Source organism: Aquarana catesbeiana, linkage group LG05, assembly GCF_042186555.1.
Source record: "Aquarana catesbeiana isolate 2022-GZ linkage group LG05, ASM4218655v1, whole genome shotgun sequence".
In the NCBI taxonomy this organism is placed as follows: domain Eukaryota; kingdom Metazoa; phylum Chordata; class Amphibia; order Anura; family Ranidae; genus Aquarana; species Aquarana catesbeiana.
In genome coordinates, this window is record NC_133328.1 from 427,707,871 (window position 1) to 427,733,350 (window position 25,480).

The following is a 25,480-nucleotide window of genomic DNA, read 5'->3' on the forward strand; positions in this document are numbered from 1 at the left end:
ACAATGTTACAAAAAAAAAGACTTAATACATCAATAGAATAGAAATGTCAAAGCATTGATTGGAGACTTTAGTTTTATTTATGCAACTGCTCATTCATAAAAGGGCTTCTGCACAGTCTACTAGTACAGATTGCAAGCTCTTCTGCAAAGGCTTTCAATTGCTTATTTTTATTCTTTGCACAAAAACATTCATCTCTCATACATGCAATGATCTGATCGATCGACTCTTCGCAGAAGCGGACAATGCGACCAAATCAATCGAAAAAGACGCGTATTGTGTCACTGATTCTGAAATTATTCTGATGGAAACGGCGATCATAGGAAAGTAGATAGATCAACATGATTGTTACGTGTATGGTGCAGTGAGAGATCTTTTCGACATATACGATCGTACAGTTTATTGTAGGAAAGTAGATAGATCGATATGATTGTTAAGTGTATGGTGCAGTGAGCGATCTTTTCAACATATGATTGTACAGTATATTAGATAGATTGATATGATTGTTAAGTGTACGGTTCAGCAAATTATCTTTTCAATCTTCTGATCGGCAATACGATTGTACAGCATATTGTAGGAAAGTAGATAGATCGACATGATTGTTAAGTGTATGGTGCAGTGAGCGATCTTTTTCGACATATAATCGATCTATCTACTTTCATAAATCTACTGTACGATCGTATGTCGAAAAGATCGCTCACTGCACCATACACTTAACAATCATATTGATCTATCTACTTTCCTACAATATACTGTACGATCATGATTGTTAAGTGTATGGTGCAGTGAGCGAACTTTTCAACATATGATCGTACAGTATATTGTAGTAAAGTAGATAGTTCGATATGATTGTTAAGTGTATGGTGCAGCGAATTATCTTTTCAATCTTCTGATCGGCAATACGATTGTATAGCATTATTGTAGGAAAGTAGATAGAACGATATGATTGTTAATTGAACGGTGCAGGGAACGATCTTTTCGATATTCTGATCGGCATTATCATAGGAAAGTACATAGATCGATATGATCATTACGATACTTCTGATCTTCCAATTGACAATACATTTGTATATCATAGTAAAGCAGACAGATCGATATTAAGTTTAAGCACACAGCGTGCCGAACGATCCTTTTGATCTTCCAATCATATTCTGATCGACAATACAATCGTACAGTTATCATAGGAAAGTGTATCTATAGGTAAGAGTATTAAGCATATGCCCAGTCAAACGATCCTTTTGGTCTTACGATTGTTTTGCGACTGACAATACAATTGTATACCATAGAAAAGCAGATAGATCGATATGATCATTAAAGGTATCGCATGTTGAACGATCCTTTTGATTTACCAATCATATTCTGATCAACAATAAGATTGTACGGTTATCATAGGAAAGCATATAGGTTGAGATGATCATTAAGCAAATGACATGCCAAACGATCGTCTGATTTACAACACAATTGTATCTTATAGAAAATCAGATAGATCGATACGATTGGTAAGTGTATAGCACATCAAACGATCCTTTTGATCTCTCGATCATATTCCAAATAGACAATACAATCATACAATATATTATAGGAAAGAAGATAGATTGATATGATTGTTAAGTGTATGGCGATCTTCTGATATAGATCGATATGATCATTAAGCATATGGCACGTCAAACGATACTTTTGATCTTACAATTGACAGTACAATTGTATATCATAGAAAAGCAGATAGATCGATATGATCATTTAGCGTATAGCATGTCGAACGATCCTTTTGATCCTCCAATCATATTATGATGGTGCAGATATTAATAGGAAAGCATATTTTGGTACGATAGATATGGCATGCCAAATGATCCCTTTGATCTTCTGAGTGACAACACAATTGTATATCATAGAAAAGCAGACAGATCGATATGATCATTAAGAGTATCGAACGATCCTTTTGATCTTCTGATCATATTACGATCACTAAAATACAATCGCACAATTATCGTAGGAAGGCAAAAAGATTGATATGATCAGCATATGGCATGCCAAACGATCCCTTTGATCCTCTATCTGACTATACAATTGTATATCCTAGAAAAGCAGATAGATCGATATGATCATTAAGCATATGGCACGTCAAACGATACTTTTGATCTTACAATTGACAGTACAATTGTATATCATAGAAAAGCAGATAGATCGATATGATCATTTAGCGTATAGCATGTCGAACGATCCTTTTGATCCTACAATCATATTATGATGGTGCAGATATTAATAGGAAAGCATATTTTGGTACGATAGATATGGCATGCCAAATGATCCCTTTGATCTTCTGAGTGACAACACAATTGTATATCATAGAAAAGCAGACAGATCGATATGATCATTAAGAGTATCAAACAATCCTTTTGATCTTCTGATCATATTACGATCACTAAAATACAATCGCACAGTTATCGTAGGAAGGCAAAAAGATTGATATGATCAGCATATGGCATGCCAAACGATCCCTTTGATCCTCTATCTGACTATACAATTGTATATCCTAGAAAAGCAGATAGATCGATATGATCATTATAGCACGTCGAACGATCTTTTCGATCATATTCCAATTGACAAAACGATCGCATATAAAAACGTTCCGTGCGCAGCCACCATTAGCGAGCAGACTTACTATTACATACTGTGTTATTATCGTAGGATAAGAACAATCATATCATCTGATGTTTTTCATTCAGAGATTACATATTTACGTGTTTGGATCTCATTTATAAATAATTACACCGTACGTTCTGTTGGTCAATAAACCCTTTTTTTTTTAATTCCGGCGTTTTATTACGTGATGCGATTTACATGCAATTATAAAATCCATACCTACACATATATTAAGTACACTTAACGAGGGAGTTTTAATCAGTGCGGCAGCGTCAGCTTGTGAGTGACATGTACACAGAAGATATAGGGAGGTAATTAGCGGCCAGGCATCTCGGCATAATTGCCAAGGAGTACATGCATCTGATTGCTCTTTTCACCGTAATGCAAAGTGTTAACAGCTGTAAAGTGACGACTGATGTCACAGGTTATTGTACATACCAGGAGCCCTGCTTGTAGGGAAGTGAAAGAATCATAATGGGAGGAATTTCTCCGCCTGCAGCATGCGCCGCGGACACAAAAGGGTTAACACAAGTTTGCCTGAACTTAAAGCCGTTACCTCATATGCCTTTAAGGGAAGACACGGGGACAGGAAAACACTGTCTATGGGATTCACAAAGAGTGTCCTAGATTCTCTTTAGTAATCCCACGGCGGTGCGACAGTGAGAGCCTCATGTATGTGCCAGTAAGGGGGGCCATAAACACTACAATCCGATTGTACAATTTCCTTTACATTTCCCAAAACTATGTAATATGATGGCCAAGTTTGCAGACCCTTACATTACATAGTTGTTACATAGTTGTTAGAAGGTTTAAAGGAGAATATACAACCAGATTGTATAGTGTATGGTCAGCTTCAGGTATAAAAAGGTGGCCATACACTCTACAATCTCCTTTAGTGTAGGTTCACACTGAATGTAGTCTTGAAATCGTGCAAATTCAGCTGAACTCGCACGATTTCAAAACCAGCATTTCAGTCCGACTTTGGGGGGGGGGGGGGGGGCGATTTGAGAGACATCTGTGCGAGTTCATGCACAGATGTCTATTAAAATTGCTCTCAAAGTCGCCAAAAGTAGTGCAGGAATTACTTTTGGGAATCAGTGCGGTCCCGCAAAGTCTGCGTCACACCGCTCCGGACGGTACCGTTGCCAACAATAGGGTCCGATTTGACATGTCAAATCGGCCAGATGTGAACAGGGGCTGAAGCTTACCAACACTGAGCAATAGGAGAAACACCCGAAGCATCCAATCAATTTGTATCAAATCAGGCACACCCTTGAACCACATTGCATAGAATTAAAACACATTGGGGGAGATTTACTAAAACTGGTGCACACAGAATCTGGTTTAGCTGTGCATGGTAACCAATCAGCTTCCAGGTTTTATTGTTGAAGCTTAAAGTGGTTGTAAAGGCAGAAGGTTTTTAATCTTAATGCAAAAAGCCATCTGTATGCAGCAGCCCCCCTCCACCCCCCTAACACTTACCTGAGGTCCCTCTCTGTCCACGAGTTTCTCAGCTGTCCGAGATTCTCCTTCCTGATTAGCTGAGACACAGCAGCGGCGACATTGGCTCCCGCTGCTGTCAATCAAAGTCAGCTAGCCAATCAGGGGAGAGAGGGGGTGGGGGCGGGGCTCTGAATGGACAGAGGGAGCTGTGACTGGGCTCAGGTGCCCCCATAGCAAGCTGCTTTCTGTGGGTTCACTCAACAGGAGGGAGGGGCCACGAACACAGAAAAGAGACCTGAGAAGAGGAGGATCTGGGCTGCTCTGTGCAAATCCAATGCAACACAGCAGGTAAGTATAACATGTTTGTTATTTTTATAGAAAAAAAAACGAGACTTTACAATCACTTTAATTAAACAAGTTAGAAGCTGATTGGTTACTATGCACAGAGGCACCAGTTTTAGTAAACCTCCCCCATTATTCCCAAGGGGTGTTGTATATATTTATAGCAGCTGACAGATCATTGTGACTGATTTTTATGTATTTAGTGGATTGTAGTCCTTAGCGCGGAAGGGTTTATTTATTTATTTCCTTGCACTACACAGTTGATGGTAAGTCCAAAGGAGATTGTACAAACAGATTGCACAGTGTGTGGCCACCTTTACACAACCGTGGCAAGCATTTCTCCTGCTGAGTTTTACAGGCAGATGAAATCTGGAGACTGATGGAAATTTAAAGCTGAATTTAGGCGCAGAATTGCAAGACCGTTATTACATGTGTGACACAAGCAACAATTTGCTCCAACACAAAAGAGGTCTTGTTTTCCTCCGCTTTCCTCATTACCGACATGGCGGTATGTCTGTCATAAGAATAGCACTGTATAGTAAAAGTGCTCAGAATATTTCAGTGGATTTGTCACACGTGTTGTAATAGCAATGAAAATGTAGCAGGGTTTTCATGAATTTGGTGCCCCTTTAATGAATGGCCACCACTAGGAGAAATAGACTTCTGATGGCGGATGGGACTACAGGGAGCCAGGCTGGTCCAGGGTAGAGTGGCAGTTGCTGTGGGCTGTGGGGAGGACACTAGAACTCTGTCCCCACTCAGACACGTGCAGCATTCTTCTTCACATGGGCCCCACACAAGAGGTCTCTTTGATGTGGAGAGCTTTCCACCTCGGAACATGAAAGGCTTCCCTCGGCAGCTGCCTTCTCAGGGCTGATTTGTATCACCTTGGGAGGGAAGTGAACATTTCACATGGGAAGGGGCAGGCCTTCCAGACAATCACAGCCGGGCACCATTAAAAAAATCTCAGTCTGGTCCTTCTCTGAACTTCTGTCACAGCCTCTGGTCTATGAGTTCCCTTTAACCCCTTCACTCCTCATCAGATTAAAAAAAAAAAAAAAAAAAAAAAAAAAAAAAGAAAAAAGAAAACTCTGTTTATTTTTCACAAGCACAGAGACTTTTTCAGGACCCGATTAGTACTCTACTGTGTTATCCATTGATTAAAGTGATTGTAAAGCTTTGTTTTTTTTAAATAACAAACATATTATACTCACCTGCTCTGTGCAGACCCATCCTCCTCTCGGGACTCCCACCGATGCTCCTGGCTCCTCCCTCCTGCTGAGTCCCCCAACAGCAAGCCGCTTCTCTGTGGGCACACATGCATGCTCACTTCCGATCTGGCTGTGTGTGTCCATAGACACACAGAGTGCACCTCAGCCTCACCCTCTGCCTGGGATCGACAGCCATAGGCTTATGCTGCTGTGTCTAAGCCAATGAAAAGGGAGAGAATGGAGAGAGCCACTGCTCTCATGCACAGTGCTGGATCAAGCTCAGGTAAGTATAAGGGGGGGCTGCTGAGGGAACTGCATGCAGAAGGTTTTACACTTGCACAGAATGCATTAAGCTAAAAAAACCTTCTGCCTTTCAAATCACTTTAAAGTGATTGTACAGTTTATTTTATTTTTTTTTAATTAACAAACATGTCATACTCACCTGCTCTGTGCAGTGGTTTTGCACAAAACAGCCCCAATCTTCCTCTTCTTGGTTCCCCATCGGCACTATACTCTTCACTGTGTACCACCATAACAAGCCACTTCCTATGGGGGCACGCGTGTGGGCTCAACCCTGAGCCAGGTATGTCCTGGCTCAGGATAGACGCACACAGTGCAGCTCAGCTCAGCCTGACCTCCCCCTCCTCACAGGATTTGACTGACATCAGCAGGAGCCAATGGCTCCCGCTGCTCTGAGTCCTGTAAAGGGAGAAAGAAAAGCATTGTTGCTTGTGTTCACATTGCTGTATTGAAATCACGCTCAGGTAAGTATTTGGGGGGGGGGGGGCTGGGAGGGAGCCAATCATGAAAGGTTTTTATGTTAATGCAGAAAATACATGAAGGTAAAACAACAAAATTAGCCTTTACAACCACTTTAACCCCTTCCTCCCAGCCTCAATGTACCTCTAGCTGGGTCTATACTCCCTGGTGTGGGATGGGCTCCCCAATCACATGATTAGATTGATTGGCTGTCACATGGTCAGGAGCCTGATCCGCCAGCTCCTGAAAATAACGAGGGACTGAGAGCTGTCATTGTTCTGGGGTATGCAGGGAGCGCACACTCGGCACAGCAACCTTGGCTGTCTGGAACACGTATGTGTCTTGTTCGCAGTAAGGCCTGGTTCACACCTACACATTTTTGGTGTTTTTTGCAGAAACGCGCTACACTCCATTTAACATGGTTTCCTATGGGACATGTTTAGATCTACACTTTTTTCTGCTGGTGTGCTTTTGGAAAGGGTGAGGGACATCCTTAAATGCAAAACGGTAGGTTTTTGGTTTAATTCAATGTAGATGCTGCAGAAAAGCATACAGTGAGTTTTTGACGTGTTTTGCATTTTTTCAATCTGCCCAACAACAAATTGGCTAGAAAAAGCATAAAAAATGCAAAAGGAATAAAAAAAAAAGCGTATGAAAAAATGCATCAAAAACGCGTGTGCAAAAAATGCAAACCGCACCACAAAAAGCACTGCAGAAATGGATCAAATGAAAAGGTGTGAACTAAGCCTAATGGCCCGTACCCATGATCTAAAAATCGTACGAAAAATACCGCTTCTGAAGAGATCATGTGATAATATGATCATAAGTACAGAGCTTTTGATAGCTCATCACGACAGTTAATCCGATATTATCCGATCGGACAAGCATGACATTTTTTCTCATACGATACCAGATCGTACAATTTTTGTTTAATCAGCACAGTTGTTGTCTGAAAGTACAACACAAATACACTACAACACATGACATCACTTCTGAATTTTCATTCTGTCATACGAGAATTTTCATAACTTTAGTAACCTATTCCGTTCCAACATGCGACTAGCAAGCGGAAAAAGTCAGATCAGTTGTCCGATTTTCAGATCATATGTATGGGGCATAAGGCTAGGTTCACACCTGTGCGGGTGCCGCCGTGACGAGACGCACACAAATTCCCACAGCTGCAACCACCCGCCCAGCAATGGGCGGGTGCTATTACTCCTACTGGCACAACATCCCGCACTAGGAACCTCATTGCACTCGCAGTTCCCATGCGGGCTGCAATTTTCAAAGTAGTGCAGGGACTTTTTTCCTGCAGGGGATGGCAGCCCATTCAAATAAATGGGCTCTCATGCCCGCGCGGTAGGGTTGCCACCTCCTCCCTTTAAAACCGAACACATATTAATTACACAGGTTCTGTGGCTGTGCCTTATCTGCATTAACCACTAGCAGACCAGCTCACACAGATATACTGCGGCTGGTCGGCTCTCCTGCACGAATCAACGTACCTGTATGTGGGTCCGTGCAAGGAGTATAGCGGGCGCAGGCGTGCCGCAGTAGCGTGCCCATGGGTCCCGCGGACTCAATGTCCGCCAGCAACCCGCGATCACGGTGAGGAGAGGGGGAACTGCCTATGTAAACAAGGCGATTCCCCGTTCTGCCTAGTGACATGACAGAGATCTACTGTTCCCATTGATCGCTGTCATGTTCCTGGTAGCCCATCCCCCTACAGTTAGAACACGCTGAGGGAACACACTCAATCCCTTGATCGCCCCCTAGTGTTAATCCCTTGCCTGCCAGTGTCATTTTTACATTGATCACTGCATTTTTTGCACTGATCAATGTAATAATGTCACTGGTCCCCAAATGACACCAGATTTGTCTGCTGCAATGTCAAAATTCCACAAAAAATAAAAATCGCAGCTCTCAGCCATTACCAGTAAAAACAATAAAAAAATAAATAAAAGCCCCTAACTCTATCCCATAGTTTGTAGACGTGATAACTTTTGTGCAAACCAATTAATATACGCCTATTGCAATTTTTTTTTACCAAAAATATGTAGAATATATATCAACCTAAACTGATGAATACATTTTTTTGGATAGGCATTATAGCAGAAAGTAAAAAAGTTATTTTTTTTTAAATTGTCACTCTTTTTTTGTTTATAGCGCAAAAAGTAAAAACCGCGGGAGGTGATCAAATACCACCAAAAGAAAGCTCTATTTGTGGGTAAAAAAAGGACGTCAATTTTGTTTGGGTACCACAGCGCACAACTGCGCAATTGTCAGTTAAAGCGGCGTAGTGCCGTATCGCCAAAACTGGCCTGGTCAGTAAGGGGGCAAATACTTTTGGGACTGAAGTGGTTAAATTAGGCCCAGAACCTGTGAAATGAGTATTTGTTTAGTTTTAAAGGGATGAGGTTGCAAGCCTACCACACAGGCATACCTCCCAACTGTCCCTGATTTGGAGGGAATGTGCCTGATTTGGGGCAATGTCCCTCTGTCCCTCATTCCACCTCATTTTGGTCTGATCCATGTAGTTGTATATAAAATTAATTAACTTTTTTTTTTAGTTAATTCTCCTTTAAGGGAGTGTAGGGGAGGTGTGTCCTATGCCTACATACATTTGTTAGTAGATGTCCCTCATCCCCATCTCAAAATGTTGGGAGGTATGCATACAGGTGGGAATCTAGGGTTATGAGAAGGTGACTGCTGCTGTTATAGAAGGGAAGTGGATGCTTTGTAATTACAATACAAACAACAGTTCTATTCAACAATCCAGTATAAGCTTACTTGAAAAATCTCCTTTCATGATGTAATCTCTGCCTGCCTGCTGTCCATCTCCTTCCACCACTTCCTGGATTCCCAGCATGCTTTGCAGCTTCTCTACTGTTTACTTTCAGTTTCTCAGGACTAAATATCCCATGGTACCTTGCTGCCTGCAGGAAGCGATTCCTGTACTGACTCCGCCCCCCTAGACTCCTCCTCTCAGTAGTATAGGAGGCGGGCTCTGTGAAATGTGTGACACAGCACAGAGCGCATAGTGATTGGATGGACTGTTCATATTAATAGGAAATGATTGCAATGACTATGTGATTTTACATTTACACGTTGGCCGTAAGCAGAGGTTAGCTCAGCCAATGGCGGGAGGTGTTGTTGCTTTATGTAATATCAGGCAGGGCAGCGTGTATAGTAGAGGAGATAAGTGGCGGGCTGTGCAGTGAGTGAGGGTCATAGTACACATAGAGAGAGAACCATGACCGAGCCTCCTCTCACATACAGGAAGAAAGTTGAGCGCGCTGTGTGCTGCCAGTGACGGTGCAGAGAAGCTCCGCTCCGGGGAATTTGGCTTCTCTCTCTATCTGCTGCCTCGGTTTTTCTCCTTCCTGAAGCTGAGAGAAAGAAAAGGGTGGGAGGGACAGAGCCGTAGCAAGGCTGTATCAGTTTAGCATTGAGAGACCCGCCTAATTATTTGTTTCCATTGCAGAGTGCTTCCCCGTGCCTGTTCAGCAGAGGCAGTAGTAGCAGGAGGCTGAGAGAGGCCCGGCCTGTGTGTGAGAGTGTGCCCCGTCCTGTGTCCGGCCTGTGTGTCCGGCCTGTCCTCAGACATGAGATCGCTGCTGGCCAGGCTGGCCTCCCTCACCCCGCTTCTCCGGCGCTCCATTGTGGACATGTCCTACTCACAACACTTTGTGGATTTCCATGGCTCTGCTATCCCCACCGCCATGAAAAAGCTGCTGGTCACCCAGCTCAGCTCTGACTTCAGGAAGGCGGTCACTTTAATGCCCAGTGTGCCTGTGCCAGTCCCAGGGGATGGAGATCTCCTCGTCAGGAACCGGTAAGAACCTTCCCCCTTCTACTGGGTCACCCCTGGGATGACAGGTCACCCCCCCCCACACACACACAATTATCTGCCACACTGTACAGTCACATGACACGCCCCCCCAATCACACTTCTTCTGTGGGGGCACTCAGCTACCAACCTTCTCTTATCACTAAACTGCACTCATTGCTCAAACACAGGAGCACTCTGACACCAACACTTTTACAACTTTACTCAGACTGTTGTACTACAGCCTTCATCAGCCACAGAAGTATTACAGTATTACAGCCCTCATCATCCATAGTAGTATTACAGTACTACATCCCTCATCTGCCATAGTAGTTTTACAGCCCTTCACTTCCATAGTAGTATTACAGTACTACAGCCCTCATCTGCCATAGTGGTATTACAGTACTACAGCCCTCATCATCCATAGTAGTATAACAGTACTACAGCCCTCATCTGCCATAGTGGTATTACAGTACTACAGCCCTCATCTGCCATAGTGGTATTACAGTACTACAGCCCTCATCTGCCATAGTGGTATTACAGTACTACAGCCCTCATCTGCCACAGTGGTACTACAGCCCTCATCAGCCACAGTGGTATTACAGTACTACAGCCCTCATCAGCCACAGTAGTATTACAGTACTACAGCCCTCATCAGCCACAGTAGTATTACAGTACTACAGCCCTCATCAGCCACAGTAGTATTACAGTACTACAGCCCTCATCAGCCACAGTAGTATTACAGTACTACAGCCCTCATCTGCCATAGTGGTATTACAGTACTACAGCCCTCATCTGCCATAGTGGTATTACAGTACTACAGCCCTCATCTGCCATAGTGGTATTACAGTACTACAGCCCTCATCTGCCATAGTGGTATTACAGTACTACAGCCCTCATCTGCCATAGTGGTATTACAGTACTACAGCCCTCATCTGCCACAGTGGTACTACAGCCCTCATCAGCCACAGTGGTATTACAGTACTACAGCCCTCATCAGCCACAGTAGTATTACAGTACTACAGCCCTCATCAGCCACAGTAGTATTACAGTACTACAGCCCTCGTCAGCCATAGTAGTACTACAGCCCTCGTCAGCCATAGTAGTATTGCAGTACTACAGCCCTCACCAGCCACAGAATTACCACAACCCCCATCATCTACAGTAGAACTACAGCCCTCGTCATCCATATAATTACTACAGCCTGTGTCATTTATAATAGTGCTACAGCACTACAGCCCTCATCATCCATAGCATTACTACAATTCCCATCATCCATAGTAGTATTTCAGTACTACAACCCCCATCACCCACAGAATTACAGTACTACAGCCATTATCATCTATAGTATAGTATCATCTATAGCACTACAGCCCTCATACTCCACAGGATTATTACAGCACTCATCATCCATAGTATTACTACATTCCCCATCATTCATAGTAGTATTACAGTACTACAACCCTCATAATCCACAGCATTACTACAGCCCTCGTGTATAGTAGTAGGACTACAACCCTCATCATCCCTAGTGGTATAACAGCACTACAACTCATCCGCAATAGTACTACTGCCCTTATCCACAGAATTATTGCAGCCCTCCTGATCTCCAGAATTACTACAACCCCCATCATTCATAGTAGTAGTAAACCTCTACAGCCCTCATCATCTATAGTAGTATTACAGCCCTCACCCACAGCATTACTGGAGCCCCCATCATCCATAGAAATATTACAGCCCCCATCATACACCGTATTACTCAGAGACCTCGTCATCCACAGAAGTAACAAAGGCCTCATCGAAAGTAGTACTACAGCCCTCACAATTCACTGAAGCACTAGAACTCTCATCCTGCACGCTAGCACTACTAGAGCCCCTTATTTACATTAGTAACACAGGCCTCATCATTCAGAGTAATACTACAACCTTCATCTACAGTAGTACTGCAGCCCTTCTCATCCACAGAAGCCCCTCTGTGTGTACCAATGTGTGATTCTGTCCCGGTGTCCTCGTACATAACATTGTCCCCATACATTCTTGCACGCACAGCCTTGGCTTTCAGCAAACTGAGGTCAGATTATCCAGCAGCTCTGAGCCTCAATCACACTCCCACAGCTACAAGAACTACAAGGCAGACTCCGGTTCACTTCCACTCCAGCACATGAAACATTGTTTGGTTTAATCCTTTACAGGCCAGCTTCTTTCTTTTCCCTTCCTGTGATCCCAAAATAAGTTGTACCAGCCGCCATCTGGCGACGGTTAATTTTATTTTACCATCAGTCTTTTCAGCACCCTGCCAGATTCCACAGACGGCATGCCCTGACACTTGTGTAGTGCGTTCTACAACCAAATGACAAGACACTTTTCCTTACCTGGCTTTCAGGGGTAGTAGGGGAGGGGTGTGTTGCAGGTTGGCAGCACAGTAGATGCAAAGCAGCTGGGCTGATCAGCCACACCAGGGTGTCAAGTCCCTCCCTAGATCCGGAGAGTGAGATGTGCTCATCCATTAGGAGTGAGTGATTCCTCTATGGGTGTTTGTTCAGCACGTCACTAACCTTTAGGAAGCACTGAATCAACAGGAAGGGAAATCACTCCTTGCTTCTTGTCTCTAAGTCCTGTTATCTATCCACACCAACTCTATCATCCTGATCATCGCCTCCTTTACCCCAGGGATACGCAACCTACAGGCAGGAAAGCAGAAGTATTCAGGGCACTCAGACTCATCAGTCCTCACTGTCTTATTATAGGCACTACTTTTTTCATGGATTGCTAATAATTATTCGGTATCCTTGTAACTGCAAGCCCTGGGACTAGACTAAACGCTCTGTGGGTGTATTATGTTAATTGAATAAAAATTGGTTAACTCTTTGCTACTCGGGTCTGAACCAAACAAAAACTGTCAGGCACAATTCTATATGTTACGTCAAGTGTTCTTTAATATGAATGCCTTCATTTAGGACGGACACATTAATAAAAATAAGTTCCAGCTTTAGAATGTTTTAGACAGTTAATTATATTTTCTTGTTCCCCCATGTCACAAATAAACATAGGCATAGAAGAGTCTAGAAAGGAGGATTTTTATACAGTGTATTTAATCCCTTAAATTAATGGATTAGGTGTTTGCAAAAGGTAAGGCCAGCCACAGAAAAGCTTATGTTTAAGAAATTATTTTACACAGCAGGATATTTTTTGCCAAGACTTTTATACATGTCATTTTTGAAACAAATTGGTAGAACTGTTATCATTCGGCCTAGTTTTTGCAAATATTTTTCTGTCTCTAAGAACTATTAAATACACAAGGCTTCCATATAAACAAACAAACAAAAAAAAAAAAGCACGGTGGGTGTGGTCAGTTTTACTACCACCATTGCCAAATGATTTGGAAGCACCCATGAGTCTCGCCATATTTTGCTGTTTTGTCAGCGGGCAGCAGTCATCCACTTGCCATGAGAGTAAATATTACAACTGGACTCAATATAACCCCAAAACTTTCTCCTTTTGGTGAAAAATGACACCACCTTGCCAACCTTGAAATATAAACATGTCTTATTTTTATGTATGTTTCCTTTTTTTCGGTCATGCTCATCATAGACATTGTAAAGCTATCTGTTTTTATGTGTTCACGTTTTTTTTTATCAATGTTTTATTAATAGCTCTGACCTTAAAAATATAGGAACCTGATTTTTTATCATTTCTGACCAAGTTTGATTTACTGATTTGTTTTCCTTTTGAAAAAAAAAAAAGATATTTTCCAGTTTTAAGCTGTATGGATATTTTAAAGAACTTTTACTGTATTTTTGCATTGGAACTATTGAGTGCCATGACTGATTTAAATAAATGTTTTTATTTTTTTTGTTTTTTCCTTGTTTAGCTGTTTTCCTCCTCCTTCTTCTCTTCTCTTTTTTATTTATTTATTTATTTTTTAAGATATTGCTATTGATACTACAATATTTTTCTGCTTACTATATGTATTTGATTATTATTTTTTAATATGCCTTAGGATATTTTTATGTTTTCTTAAATAACGCATGCTAAAGTGTTTAAATGAACGATGTTTATGTCAAGTACCCCGACCCCCTTTTTTATTTTTATTAAATTTAGTTCCCTTTTCTAGTCAATTTATCATGGTACCCTCCCATACAGAAAAATAATAGATATATAATGTATATAAATATACACACTGACGATTAAAGTTTTATATTAGGCTGCTTTTAGACTGCCCTCATCATAAAATATTTTAGGAATGAAAAGCGACACACCAGAATTAAATTGAAAATTGTTGCATAATTACACTTAACTAATTCTCATACATACGGTTTTTTATTTTGTATTTAAATACACTTTTTTTTTTTTTTTTTTTTTTTTTTTTTTTATATGCGGATTTGTGGTTCCAACCAATTAATTTTTTCAGCTATGCCACTTTTTTTTTTTTTTTTTTTTCTTTGTGATCGTGTTTACAGTCGTGCTATGAGTACTTGGAAAATGTTCTCGATAGGCAGAAAAGTTACCAGAAACATATAAATGTAACAGTCCCTAATATTACTAGTTTCCATGTTTCTTAAATCAAATTATTGGTAGAACTTGAGTCAACAGTGCTATAGAAAATGAATAAGAGCCTCTGCGTAGCACTTATGCAGAAGTATACAAGGAAATAATTTTAAATTATTCACCTCCTTTTTTTTGCAAGTATTCTTCCAATGATAACAACGTTCACTGTAATACTGCAAGAAATTATATATATATATATATATATATATATATATATCTATCTATCTCTCTCTATAATAAACATGCACAACAGATACATTAGGAGCATTTGCAGATTTTGATGTATTTTGCAGCAAAACCTGCGCAGTATGCCTGATCTAATAAAATAATTTTAACTGCTACAGGATAATGAACCAAAAGAAAGAACAAAGGGTTAATCCTACTAGGAAACACCTGGGGCCAACCAAAGGCAGATGACCTGTTATATCAGTCAACCGGTGGCTACCTGGAGTTATTCCTGTCTTCTTGCAATGAGCATCATTTTGCCTGTTTTTACACTATTCCTTTGACCCATGAAGGAGAGGAATTTATTGCACACAACTTTCGTATGATGTAGACAGGTCTTGATTGTATTTTGCCCCAGTACTTTTTATTTGTATGTTATATTTTCAGGGCTTTCTCTTTTTTTATCTTTTTTTTTTTTTTTCTCCCGATCCGTTCATATATTTGTTTTGATTCAGACCTAGTTTGTTTAAACCTAAAGAAGAAAGTTTCCTTGACAGTTTTTATTTATTTTTTTTTTTTTTTCTCTGTATTTTCACACAGTTGCTAAAAGTCGTCTCGTGTTTTTTGTGACTGTGCCAGAGCTGGCAAAAAAAGTGCATGCCACCGATTTGTTTAAAGAGCCTTCTATTTGCTTATCTAGCATTCATTTATGCACTTGTGTTGGCAAAAAATAGTTTCTGGCTTAATGTATTTTTTTTTTTTCTTTATGGATTTTCTTACATTAGCCATATAATATAAAAGCTACATAGTTATCCTTTTTAAGTGACCACAAAGTGACCTGGACGGTAGAAACAATTGGTAGGGATTCCAGGCTGTGATTTATTGTTATTTCCCAGCAATTAACCCCCTTTACAGTTGGAGGTGCCTGTAGCTTGTTTGCTGACACTTCAAACACTGTGGGGGTTAATCTGCTGTGCCCCTACCTCTTCTGCCTCCACTTTTTTCCTCCCCACCTCCTTTTCAAAGATGGGAGTGCTCCCTCTGGTCATTCAGTCTGAGATGTGGCTGCTGCCTGTGTAGTGATAGTGTGTCCAGTCAAAAGAAGCATTGCAGATGTCCAGGGGTTAATATAGTTTTGCAGCTTCCACTTGTACCCAGAAACATAGTACAAGGACCCTACAGGAGACAGACTATTAAGTGTTAACCAATTAAACTTAAAATTATTTTCCTTAAGCATTTTTTTTTCCCCCACCGTCTGTGCAGATGACATTGGCAGTGTGGTGTCTGCTTTCTATGAAACATTTCCATATTTAATCTATTTTAATTGTTGATACAAAACCACAATAAAACCCGATTTAAACTTTTTACTTTGTAATTAACAGCCATGTTCAGTAACATTCCTTGGAATGTTAAGATTGCATAATATTCGTTAATTTCTGGTATCTGTTCTATATCAAACCTTTTTGTACTTTAATCATATCCCATTTGTCACTCATTTTCTTGTCTCATTTTTAGTAATTATGGGGTTTATTTACAAAGGGCATAACTTTCATGCCAGACTCGAAAACCTTTTGTTCATCTCAGCAATCGAATCAGGTTGGGAGGAAATAAAATCTTTCAAATCTGAATTTATATTTTCAGAAAACTTAGTATTTTGCTGGAGTGAAACTTTTGCAATCATTGCTAATGAAGTCAGAAATGGGAAATTTTAGTTTTATCTTCCTGTTATTCAGGTGCATTTAGTTACTTAGGCCTACTATGAGGACTTTATTGTCTTTGCTGTAGGGGAAAAATATTTATTTTTATGTTAACAGTTTAAAAGTGTAGCATATTGTTTCTAGTCCCAGGATATTTTACTGGAAGTTGTGTCCACTACAATAGCAACTCTCTGTTTTTTAATCTTTGTTTTAAACAGAGTTTCCTATTACTCTTGTGAACTTAATGCTAATACATCACTGATCAATGGGCAGTATTGGAATGCCTGAAAAAGGGGTAGTCTATATATGCTTGTGATTATATAATCCCCATTTCAGTATTAGTCCTAATAAGCATCACAGGCCCTGCTTTACCTCTTGTCCACTAAAGAGAAGCTCAGGATCCGGAATCACTAAATCACTGAAATCTCATATACGTTTAGGGCCTGAAGAAGCATCAAGGTCTCTGTATTTAAGCCTAAGGGAGGTGAGCAGAGTTCATAGATGATTTGTAGCCAGAAACACCAATAAAACAAGCTCTGGTTTCATGCATGTGTATTATCACGTCCTTTGCTTTTGTTGTCCTTGCCCATATGCTGTCTGATCACAGGGCAATTGCCTAGGGCCTCTACTTCACAGGGGCTCCCTAAATCAGGATTTTTGCTGAGTCCACTAAAACCCTTATGTGTAATAGGAATCTTTTGAAGAGTACAGCAAATATATTGCATTTTGATACATGTGTTGAAAGAACATCTTTGGACTTGTATCCCATTCACTAGGCATTTGTTAACATCTGGCTATGACTAAACAAAAACAATCAAGGCAGAGTATACAGCTCCTCAGGTTGGAGAAGAACTTGCTCTGGTGGAGCATACAGTCACTGCATGAAAAGCACATGTACATGCACAAAGACTATTTACAAACCAGCATTGGGCCCAAGTAAAAAAGCAAGTAGCATAAAAGCGATTAAAAAAAAAAAAATTACTTTTACAAATTTTAAATAACAAACATGTTTATACTTCCCTGCTCTTCTTGGGTCCCCTTCTGGTGCTCCGGGCCCCTTCTCTCTGTCCAGTGCCCCCATGGGAAGTGTGCTTGGTCCCGAGCCACGCTGCTATGTCCATTGACAGACAACGGAACTTGGCCCTGCTCCCTCTTCACAAGGTTTTAGTGAAAGCACTGGGAGCCAATGGCTCCCAGTGCCCCAGCACAACCAGTGAGACCCGCAAGTGAGGAAAGAAAAGAGCTGCAGATGTGCACAGTGCTGGATCCAATGAGGGTTCAGGTAAGTATTAGGAGGGTGAGGGGGATGCTGATGCCTAATGCCTTGCATTAAGGTAAAAAATGTTTAGGCTTTAGAACCACTTTAGGAGGAAGAAGGGCTATATAATCAAAGTGGCTTGGCACTATAATCTGCGTTTTTTTTTTTTTTTTTGTTTTGAAAGCGCATGAAGCATCCAACAGCATTCAACCTTTAGGCACAAAACCGAGTTTGTACAATGCGTACCGGCAGTTGTGTGCCAGAAACTTGCAGTGAATGCATTAATGTGCATGGGCCTTTTAAAAAAATTTCCTATTTGATACAAGCTTACATTAAAGTGCCTGCACATAGCTTATGATGCTCCTCATTTGCTGCTGAAACCCCATCAAAAACCTAGTGCTGTTGAACATGAGGATACACATGAACACTTTCCCCTGCCTCCCACAGTTCCAGTCATTTGCTCTGAGTAGTGTCGCATATGGGGCCAAGCTCTTTCAAATAGTATGCAACGGGCATCACTAAATAGTGAACTGCAGACCACGTCCAGACCGAGGCACTGTTCCACCCAGCCCGCTGCGATCCTGCCATTTAGGAGCCGGCTCTCCCTCTCAGCCGTCGCCACCACTGATCCCCACACGCGGCTATTGGCATCCGGAGACAAGACAGTTCTTGAAAGGGGCGACGATGCAAAGTTAACTTTTTAAGCTGAGCAGCAGGTAATTGGTTGCTAGGCATTCCTAGCAACCAATCACAAGCTGATTAACAGAAAAAGTTGTGCAGCTCCTTTGCTCCATTCAGAACTATCCTGCCACCTGACGTCAGCTCTAGACCTGCTGTGTCTGCCATGCTCAGTGTGTGTGTGTGTGTGTGTGTGTGTGTGTGTGTGTGTGTGTGTGTGTGTGTGTAAGGTAAGACGGAAAGGGCTATGCCACTGCTGTGCTGAATGAGGAGGAAGTTGGGGGTGATATAAAAGAGGGGTCAGAGACAGGAATATAAAGGAGAGGGGGCTGAGGACAGAATTGTGAGGGGGAATGATGCTGTATGAAAGAGGACTGGAATGTAAAAGGAATACAGGGGTGATATGAAGGAGAAGCGAGATGATATAAAGGGGTACTAAGAGCAGGGATGTGAAAAGGGGGGGGGGGGGTGTTATGCAGGGGGACTAAAAATACTGATGTATTAATGGGAATGTGATGGGAAGAATTAAGGATCTGAGGTTATGTTTACCACAATGCAACCTGCATTGTGCATGTAGGCAGCCCATTCATTTCAATAGGCTGCCTTACATGGAGAAACGCAAAAAAAAAAAAGTCCCTGACCCTATTTTAAATTGCTGCAGCACCATGCGGCTTAGTGTGGCGCACTCGCAAGAACACACTGCATTTGCCAATGCGTGGAGGTGCTATTTAACCACTTCAGGCCTGGAAGATGTGGCTGCTCAGTGACCAGGCCATTTTTTGCGATACGGCACTGCGTCGCTTTAACTGACAATTGCATGGTCGTGCGAAGTTGTACCAAAACAAAATTTACGTCCTTTTTTCCCACAATTAGAGCTTTCTTTTGGTGGTATTTGATCATCTTTTTGCGCTATAAACAAAAAAAGTGAGAATTTTGAAAAAAAACACAATATTTTGTACTTTTTGCTATAATAAGGCTGGTTTCACAACTATGCATTTTTAGTGGTTTTTGTATTTTGCAGATTTGCACTACAGAACGTTTTCCATAGGAAACCATTTTAAATGGACTGTAGTGCAAAATGCAAAAAGCACTAAAACTGCATAGATGTGAATCGAGCCTAAATATCCCCAAATTTTAATTTTTTTTTTTAAAGCAAATGTTTTTCTCAGTTTAGGCCGATATGTATTCTACATTTTTTTGGTAATAAAAATCGCAATAAGTGTGTATTGATTGGTATACACAAATGTTATAGCATCTACAAAATGGGAAAGATTTATGGCATTTTTATTATTTATTTTTTTACTAGTAATGGCGGTAATTAGCAATTTTTATCGGGACTATGACATTATGGAGGACAGATCGGACGCTTTTGACACACATTTTTGGGACCATAGGCATTTATACAGCGATCAGTGCTATAAAAATGCACTGATTACTGTATAAATCTCACTGGCAGGGAAGGGGTTAACACTAGGGGGCGATCAAGGGGTTAACTGTGTTCCCTAGTGAGTGATTCTAACTATGGGGGGGAATGATTGGGTGAGGAGACCGATCGTTTTTCATACTCAGTATGAAAAACAGATCGCTCACCCCTGACAGCACGGAGATCTGTCTGTTTACATTGACAGATCTCTGTTCTGTCTCTGTGTGGAGCAATCGCGGGTGCCTGGCGCTCATCGGCTCCAGCGTCGCGCCGTGGGCCTCCGGTGGCATGCATGCGCCCCCTTTAGTGGTCAAAAGGCGAACCGACGCACAGTTACATTGGGTTGCCCAGGGGAGCCAACCTGCCGCAGTACAATATCCCTGGTATAAAGTATATGTGTGTATGACTTTTTGGGTATGGACAGTGGGAGAGTATGGGAAAGGTACAAATAGGCATTTTATGGTGCTTGAAGTTACTATAGTCGTTAAGAGGAAAACACAAAAAAAAGTAATTCTGCTTAAACCCACAAACCACCTTCTTTCCTATTGGCTGTTATTATAGTGTGTGTGTGTGTATGTTCATATCTACTGTGCTCATAGCAGGTTTATGCTCATCTCAGGTGTGACTGTCTATGACCATTTAAAGGGTCATTCTACCTAAAAAATATCTTCATTTATTTGATCGCTAGGCTTGTCCAGTGGTAAGACCTAGGTCCAGGGCAACTACAGGAGGGTCACATGTTCCCTGCTGAATTTCATATTCCAGATAATGTTTGAGGATTGGAAACAATCATGTTTCAGCAGGAGTGGGTCTATAAATATTGCAGAAAGAAGAATGTTAATTCCACCCTTCTAGCTTTACCATATTCACTTTAGTCTAGCCCTTGAAATATTCAGGGGCTTTATTAAATATTAGCCAAATATAGTGAATCTCTACCAAATGTTAAGACATGTTAAAGTGCTTGTTAACCCGAAAAAAAAATACAGATCCTGGTCCCTTTAAACCAGATTACACAGCACAGTGCTTGTGCTGTGTAATCTGCCTCCTCTAAACTGTAAAAAAAAAAACCTCCCTGAATCTGCCACTTCCTGTAGGCCCTCTCTGTGCTGACTGTGATAACCAGGGCTACTGAGCCCTGACCACCATGGTCAGAGTGCGTCATACGCTGCTGTCCCCTCTGCTCTCCTCTCCCCCTTCCTGCCTGTCGGCTCCCTCTCTGTCTGTCTCCCCCCCCCCCCCCTCCCCCCCGCACCGCTATTATTGAAAATAAAAACCCCAAATTGTCCTTGCCAGCCTCTTTATTAGAGCCTGGCATAGCACACTATGTAAGTCATTTGAAAAAAAACAAGCGTTCTAAATACATATTTAGAGCTGTCTTCAGGCTGCTCACGTGACTCCAAGCTGCTTTGCAACAGACAAAGAGGAGCTGAGTGGCTATGTGATCTCCCTGGCTGACGTCAGAGGGAGATCTCGGCCCCGCCTGCAGAAGCCATCCATCGGAGCTGTAAAACGGCTGCAAGTCATGTGACCGACCTGAAGAAGAGCATTCTAAATACCTATTTAGAGCTTTTTTTTTTATGACTTATACAGTGTGCTATGCCAGGCTCTAATTAGACTTAAGCAAATGGGTTCACAAACACTTTAATATGAACATCCCTTTTTGTAATTTACCCATAGCTATCTAAAGCAAAAAGTGGTCAGCGGTCTGGAATCCTTTTTAAAAATTATCTTTGTGGTTTTATATATTTTTGCAAGCTGCCATTATGTCCTTTTCTTGAGCACTTGTACATGCTGGGTTATTAAGGAGGGCCTCTGCACTTAGAAGAAATGGCCAAATATATCTGGACAGTATGTATGTATGTATGTATGTATGTGTATATATATATATATATATATATATATATATATATATATATATATATATATATATATATATATATATATATATATATGTATATGTAACGATCTCTTCTATCCTACCTAAACATCATGCTATTTTGCATTTGAAACCTTAATTTTCATTGTGAAAGTTCTTGATAGAGGATAGTTTTTGAATGATGAACTGTTTGGATTAACAGCCCGCAATCCTTGACTGCCATTAGGCTTGCCAGAAGAACTAGTTTTAAGGAGAGAGACAAGAAGCTTCTTAGGATGCTAGGGAGTGGATGATAAAATTAAAAAAGATGGAGCGCTGGAAACGCAGCTAGTGCAATATAGAAATAGTTCCAAGGTCCAGGTGTGCCAGTAGACAAAGTTAATTTACTGCTGAGACCAGAGCAAGGTTTAGAGGTTCTGGTCTGTATCAGTGTGGACAGCCAGCTGTAGAGAGCAGAATTGACTCTGTGGCTATGGGTGAAAGAGAGGAGCGGCGCCACTCTGAGTGCAATATCTCAGTTAAAATTCAATGTTTAATAAAAGTAAGATCAACTCACATTTTGGTGAGATATAATGTACATGGCATAAGTAGCTTGGGCAGCGGTGGTGGTCAGCAGTTTCCGGTGGTTCCCAAGGCTCCGAGGGCTGAAGATGGTCACACAACAAGCATGTCAGTGGTGATAGATGGGAGGCATGGTCAAGCTTGCGTTCGGAGCATGCGTACTCCATCAAATGCCTGATGAAGGATCTCGCGTTTGGCACATGCGTGCTCCTTCATCAGGCTTTTGATGGAGTACTCATGCTCCAAACGCGAGCTTGACAACGCCTCCTGTCCATCACCGCTGATGTGCTTGTTGTGTGACTCTCTCTCTCTAGGGAGTGGATTTTCTCTTGCTTGCTTATGGAAGCATTAGAAGGGCAGAAGCAAGGGTGTGTGCCAACACTTTAAAGTAGCAGCCTTTCTACCAGCAGGATTTTGCCACGGACACAGGAGATTGGTACTAATCACACTTGTATATGACAACCTTCCAAAAGTGTTTGGATATGGGAATGTCAGTAGGATAATTTGTGCGACTGCTATAAGTTTCCCTTCATTCCTGTGTTTTCCAGATTAATACTAAGGCCGCTTTCACATTGCAGTACTGGCTGCAGTTTGGCTGCAACGCAATGTACCTGCTGTTTCCTATAGACTTCTATAATGTCCTGTCTTTGGTACATCTTTTGAAAGTGTAACAAGTCCTGCATGCCTCGTCTTTTGGTGTGCTTTCAGAAAACATACCAAAAATGTAGGACATAATAGAAGTCTGTGGAAAACTGTGGGTAACTTGCATGAATACACTGTGCTGCGACCAACACAGCGGGGCATTCTGAAAGTGACCTAAGATTGTGGGATTTTGGCATACGATCAACCGGTATCTTGTTTATATAATAGAAATTAGTAAAATTTCAAACTGAGGCAAGACCTCTTATTCTTCTATAGACACTTAGTTGATGACTTATGTTTCATGCTTTTCTTTCTTCACTCTTTTTTTTTTTTTTTTTTTTTTTTTTTTAAGATACGTTGGCATCAATGCATCAGACATCAACTTTTCATCTGGAAAATATGATACCTCTGTGAAGCCTCCATTCGATGTTGGTTTCGAAGGCCTTGGAGAAGTTGTAGCCTTGGGACTGAGTGCTAGTAAAAACTTTGCAGTAGGCCAGCCAGTTGCTTATGTCCAAACTGGCTCTTTCGCTGAGTATACAGTTGTGCCAGCTAAAACAGCTATTCCAGTTCCTTCAGTAACACCTGAATTCCTAACTTTTCTCATCAGTGGCACAACAGCTTACATCAGTCTTAAAGAGTTTGGGAATCTGAGCAAAGGAAAGAAAGTTTTGGTGACTGCTGCAGCTGGTGGAACAGGACAATTTGCTGTGCAGCTTGCAAAAAATGCAAACTGCTATGTTATTGGGACATGCTCTTCTGAAGAAAAAGCAGGATTCTTAAAATCTATTGGCTGTGATCTCCCGATCAATTATAAGGCAGAAAATGTTGCTTCCGTCATAAAAGAAAAATTTCCAGAGGGAGTAGATGTTGTGTACGAGTCTGTTGGTGGAGAAATGTTTGATTTGTCTGTAAAATGTTTGGCCACCAAAGGTGACCTTATAATAATTGGCTTTATCTCTGGGTATAAAACCCCGCTAGGTATTTTGCCTGTTCAAGAAGCAGCCCTACCTGCAGTATTACTAAGAAAATCTGCTAGCATCCATGGCTTTTTCTTGACCCATTATCTGTCGGAGTACAAGGAGGCCATTATGTCTTTGGTGAAATTGCAACGAAGTGGGAAACTAGTTTGTGAAGTGGACAATGGAGAACTATCTCCAGAAGGCAAGTTTACTGGCTTGGAGTCTGTTTTCCGCGCTGTAGATTATCTGTACACAGGGAAAAACATTGGGAAAATTGTAGTTGAATTGCCTCACCTTGTCAACAGCAAGCTGTAAAAACAGAACAATGATATAAATCACAAAAGTTAACGGTACTTTCTGCCTGGAAACTCTAAAACATGTTATAGCTATTGGAGAGCATATTGAAACAGTACAAAGGTGTTGGTAAAACGTTTTCATTGCACAAAATAAAAAAAGCACTTATTTAGGCACTTCATTGTTTCAAAATTAACCATACCAATGCCATAAACACAAAAAGTTTCCAGCAGAGAACTTTTCCTTCTATTAATCTGCATAATATATAATGTTTATTCATGTTAAATTGTCGAATAAAGAATGTATTTTTTTTTTATTGAAGGTCTAGATCTATTTTGGGATATCAGAATAGCAATTTATTTTGTTAAAAATGATTTTCATATAACATATACAGTACTAATAATTTAAATCTGTTTTTTTGCATTTGATATTATTTGAAGTATGTACAAAAAATAAAAACAATTAAAGAGAAAACGTGCATTCTTGATAATGTTTGAAAAATATATACATAAGGTGAAGCTTAGTGGTTCGCATTTGCTACATTTTTCTGAAAAATTTCAGATTACTACATCTAGCTATCTGTGTGCTTTCTCATGTTCCTGATTTTCTACCTACTTCTGTACTCAATTTCATGGTCCAAAAAACCTTTAAAAACCACAAACAAACCTTTGTGTTTGTACATTTATAGGTTTTTTTTTCCACTTTTTGGCAGTGAACGTTGCCACCGAATAAAGGTCTTGCCAAGAGTGTAGAGATCCCTGCAATAAAAGCACGTTAGCTGTTCCAAATAAACTTGTGAGATTTTTACATTTCACATAACATTCTGTGTCCGTTTTGCATCAGAAATCATGTGATTGCCAATTTCATAGGTGGTAGGTATACCTTTTTATCTGATAGACTGCTGGAATATTATGTTTTATTCTCTTCTACCCTTTTTTTTTTTTTTTTTTTTTTTATATCCTACAACAATTTTTTTTAATTTAGCTGCTAATATTATGTTAACTTTCTGACCCTGGGATGTATTTACTATAGTTACCAAAGAAATTAAATACTGGTGGTTATGAAATTCTCATTCTATTTGCTCTCATCTACGATAGGTTACACAATATTCATGGGTATAATTTTAGAATTTTGTTTGCCCTTTGTGGCAG

General features: G+C 40.8%; 2 protein-coding genes across 4 annotated transcripts in view; one reads left to right on the plus strand and one right to left on the minus strand.

The window, feature by feature from the left end:
* Positions 1-12,962, minus strand: part of TSHZ1 (teashirt zinc finger homeobox 1) — a 161,668-nt gene extending 148,706 nt beyond the window's left edge. The window contains exon 1 of one of the 2 annotated variants that reach the window (XM_073631241.1): positions 12,598-12,962. The gene's annotated coding sequence lies outside the window, so the exon portion shown is untranslated. Of the gene's footprint in view, positions 1-9,186; positions 9,644-12,597 lie in introns of those variants that run through there. The other variant, XM_073631242.1, reaches the window with a different exon arrangement.
* Positions 9,387-24,803, plus strand: PTGR3 (prostaglandin reductase 3). 2 transcript variants are annotated; one of them, XM_073631244.1, is made up of 3 exons: positions 9,387-9,520; positions 9,881-10,231; positions 23,426-24,803. In XM_073631244.1, exons 2-3 carry the CDS (start codon positions 10,002-10,004, stop codon positions 24,348-24,350), a joined length of 1,155 nt encoding a protein of 384 aa, XP_073487345.1. In that variant the 5' UTR covers positions 9,387-9,520; positions 9,881-10,001; the 3' UTR covers positions 24,351-24,803. The 2 variants fall into 2 exon arrangements, with proteins under 2 accessions (XP_073487345.1, XP_073487344.1); XM_073631243.1 differs by lacking the exon at positions 9,387-9,520 and adding an exon at positions 9,540-9,802.
* The last annotated feature ends 677 nt before the right edge of the window (positions 24,804-25,480 follow it).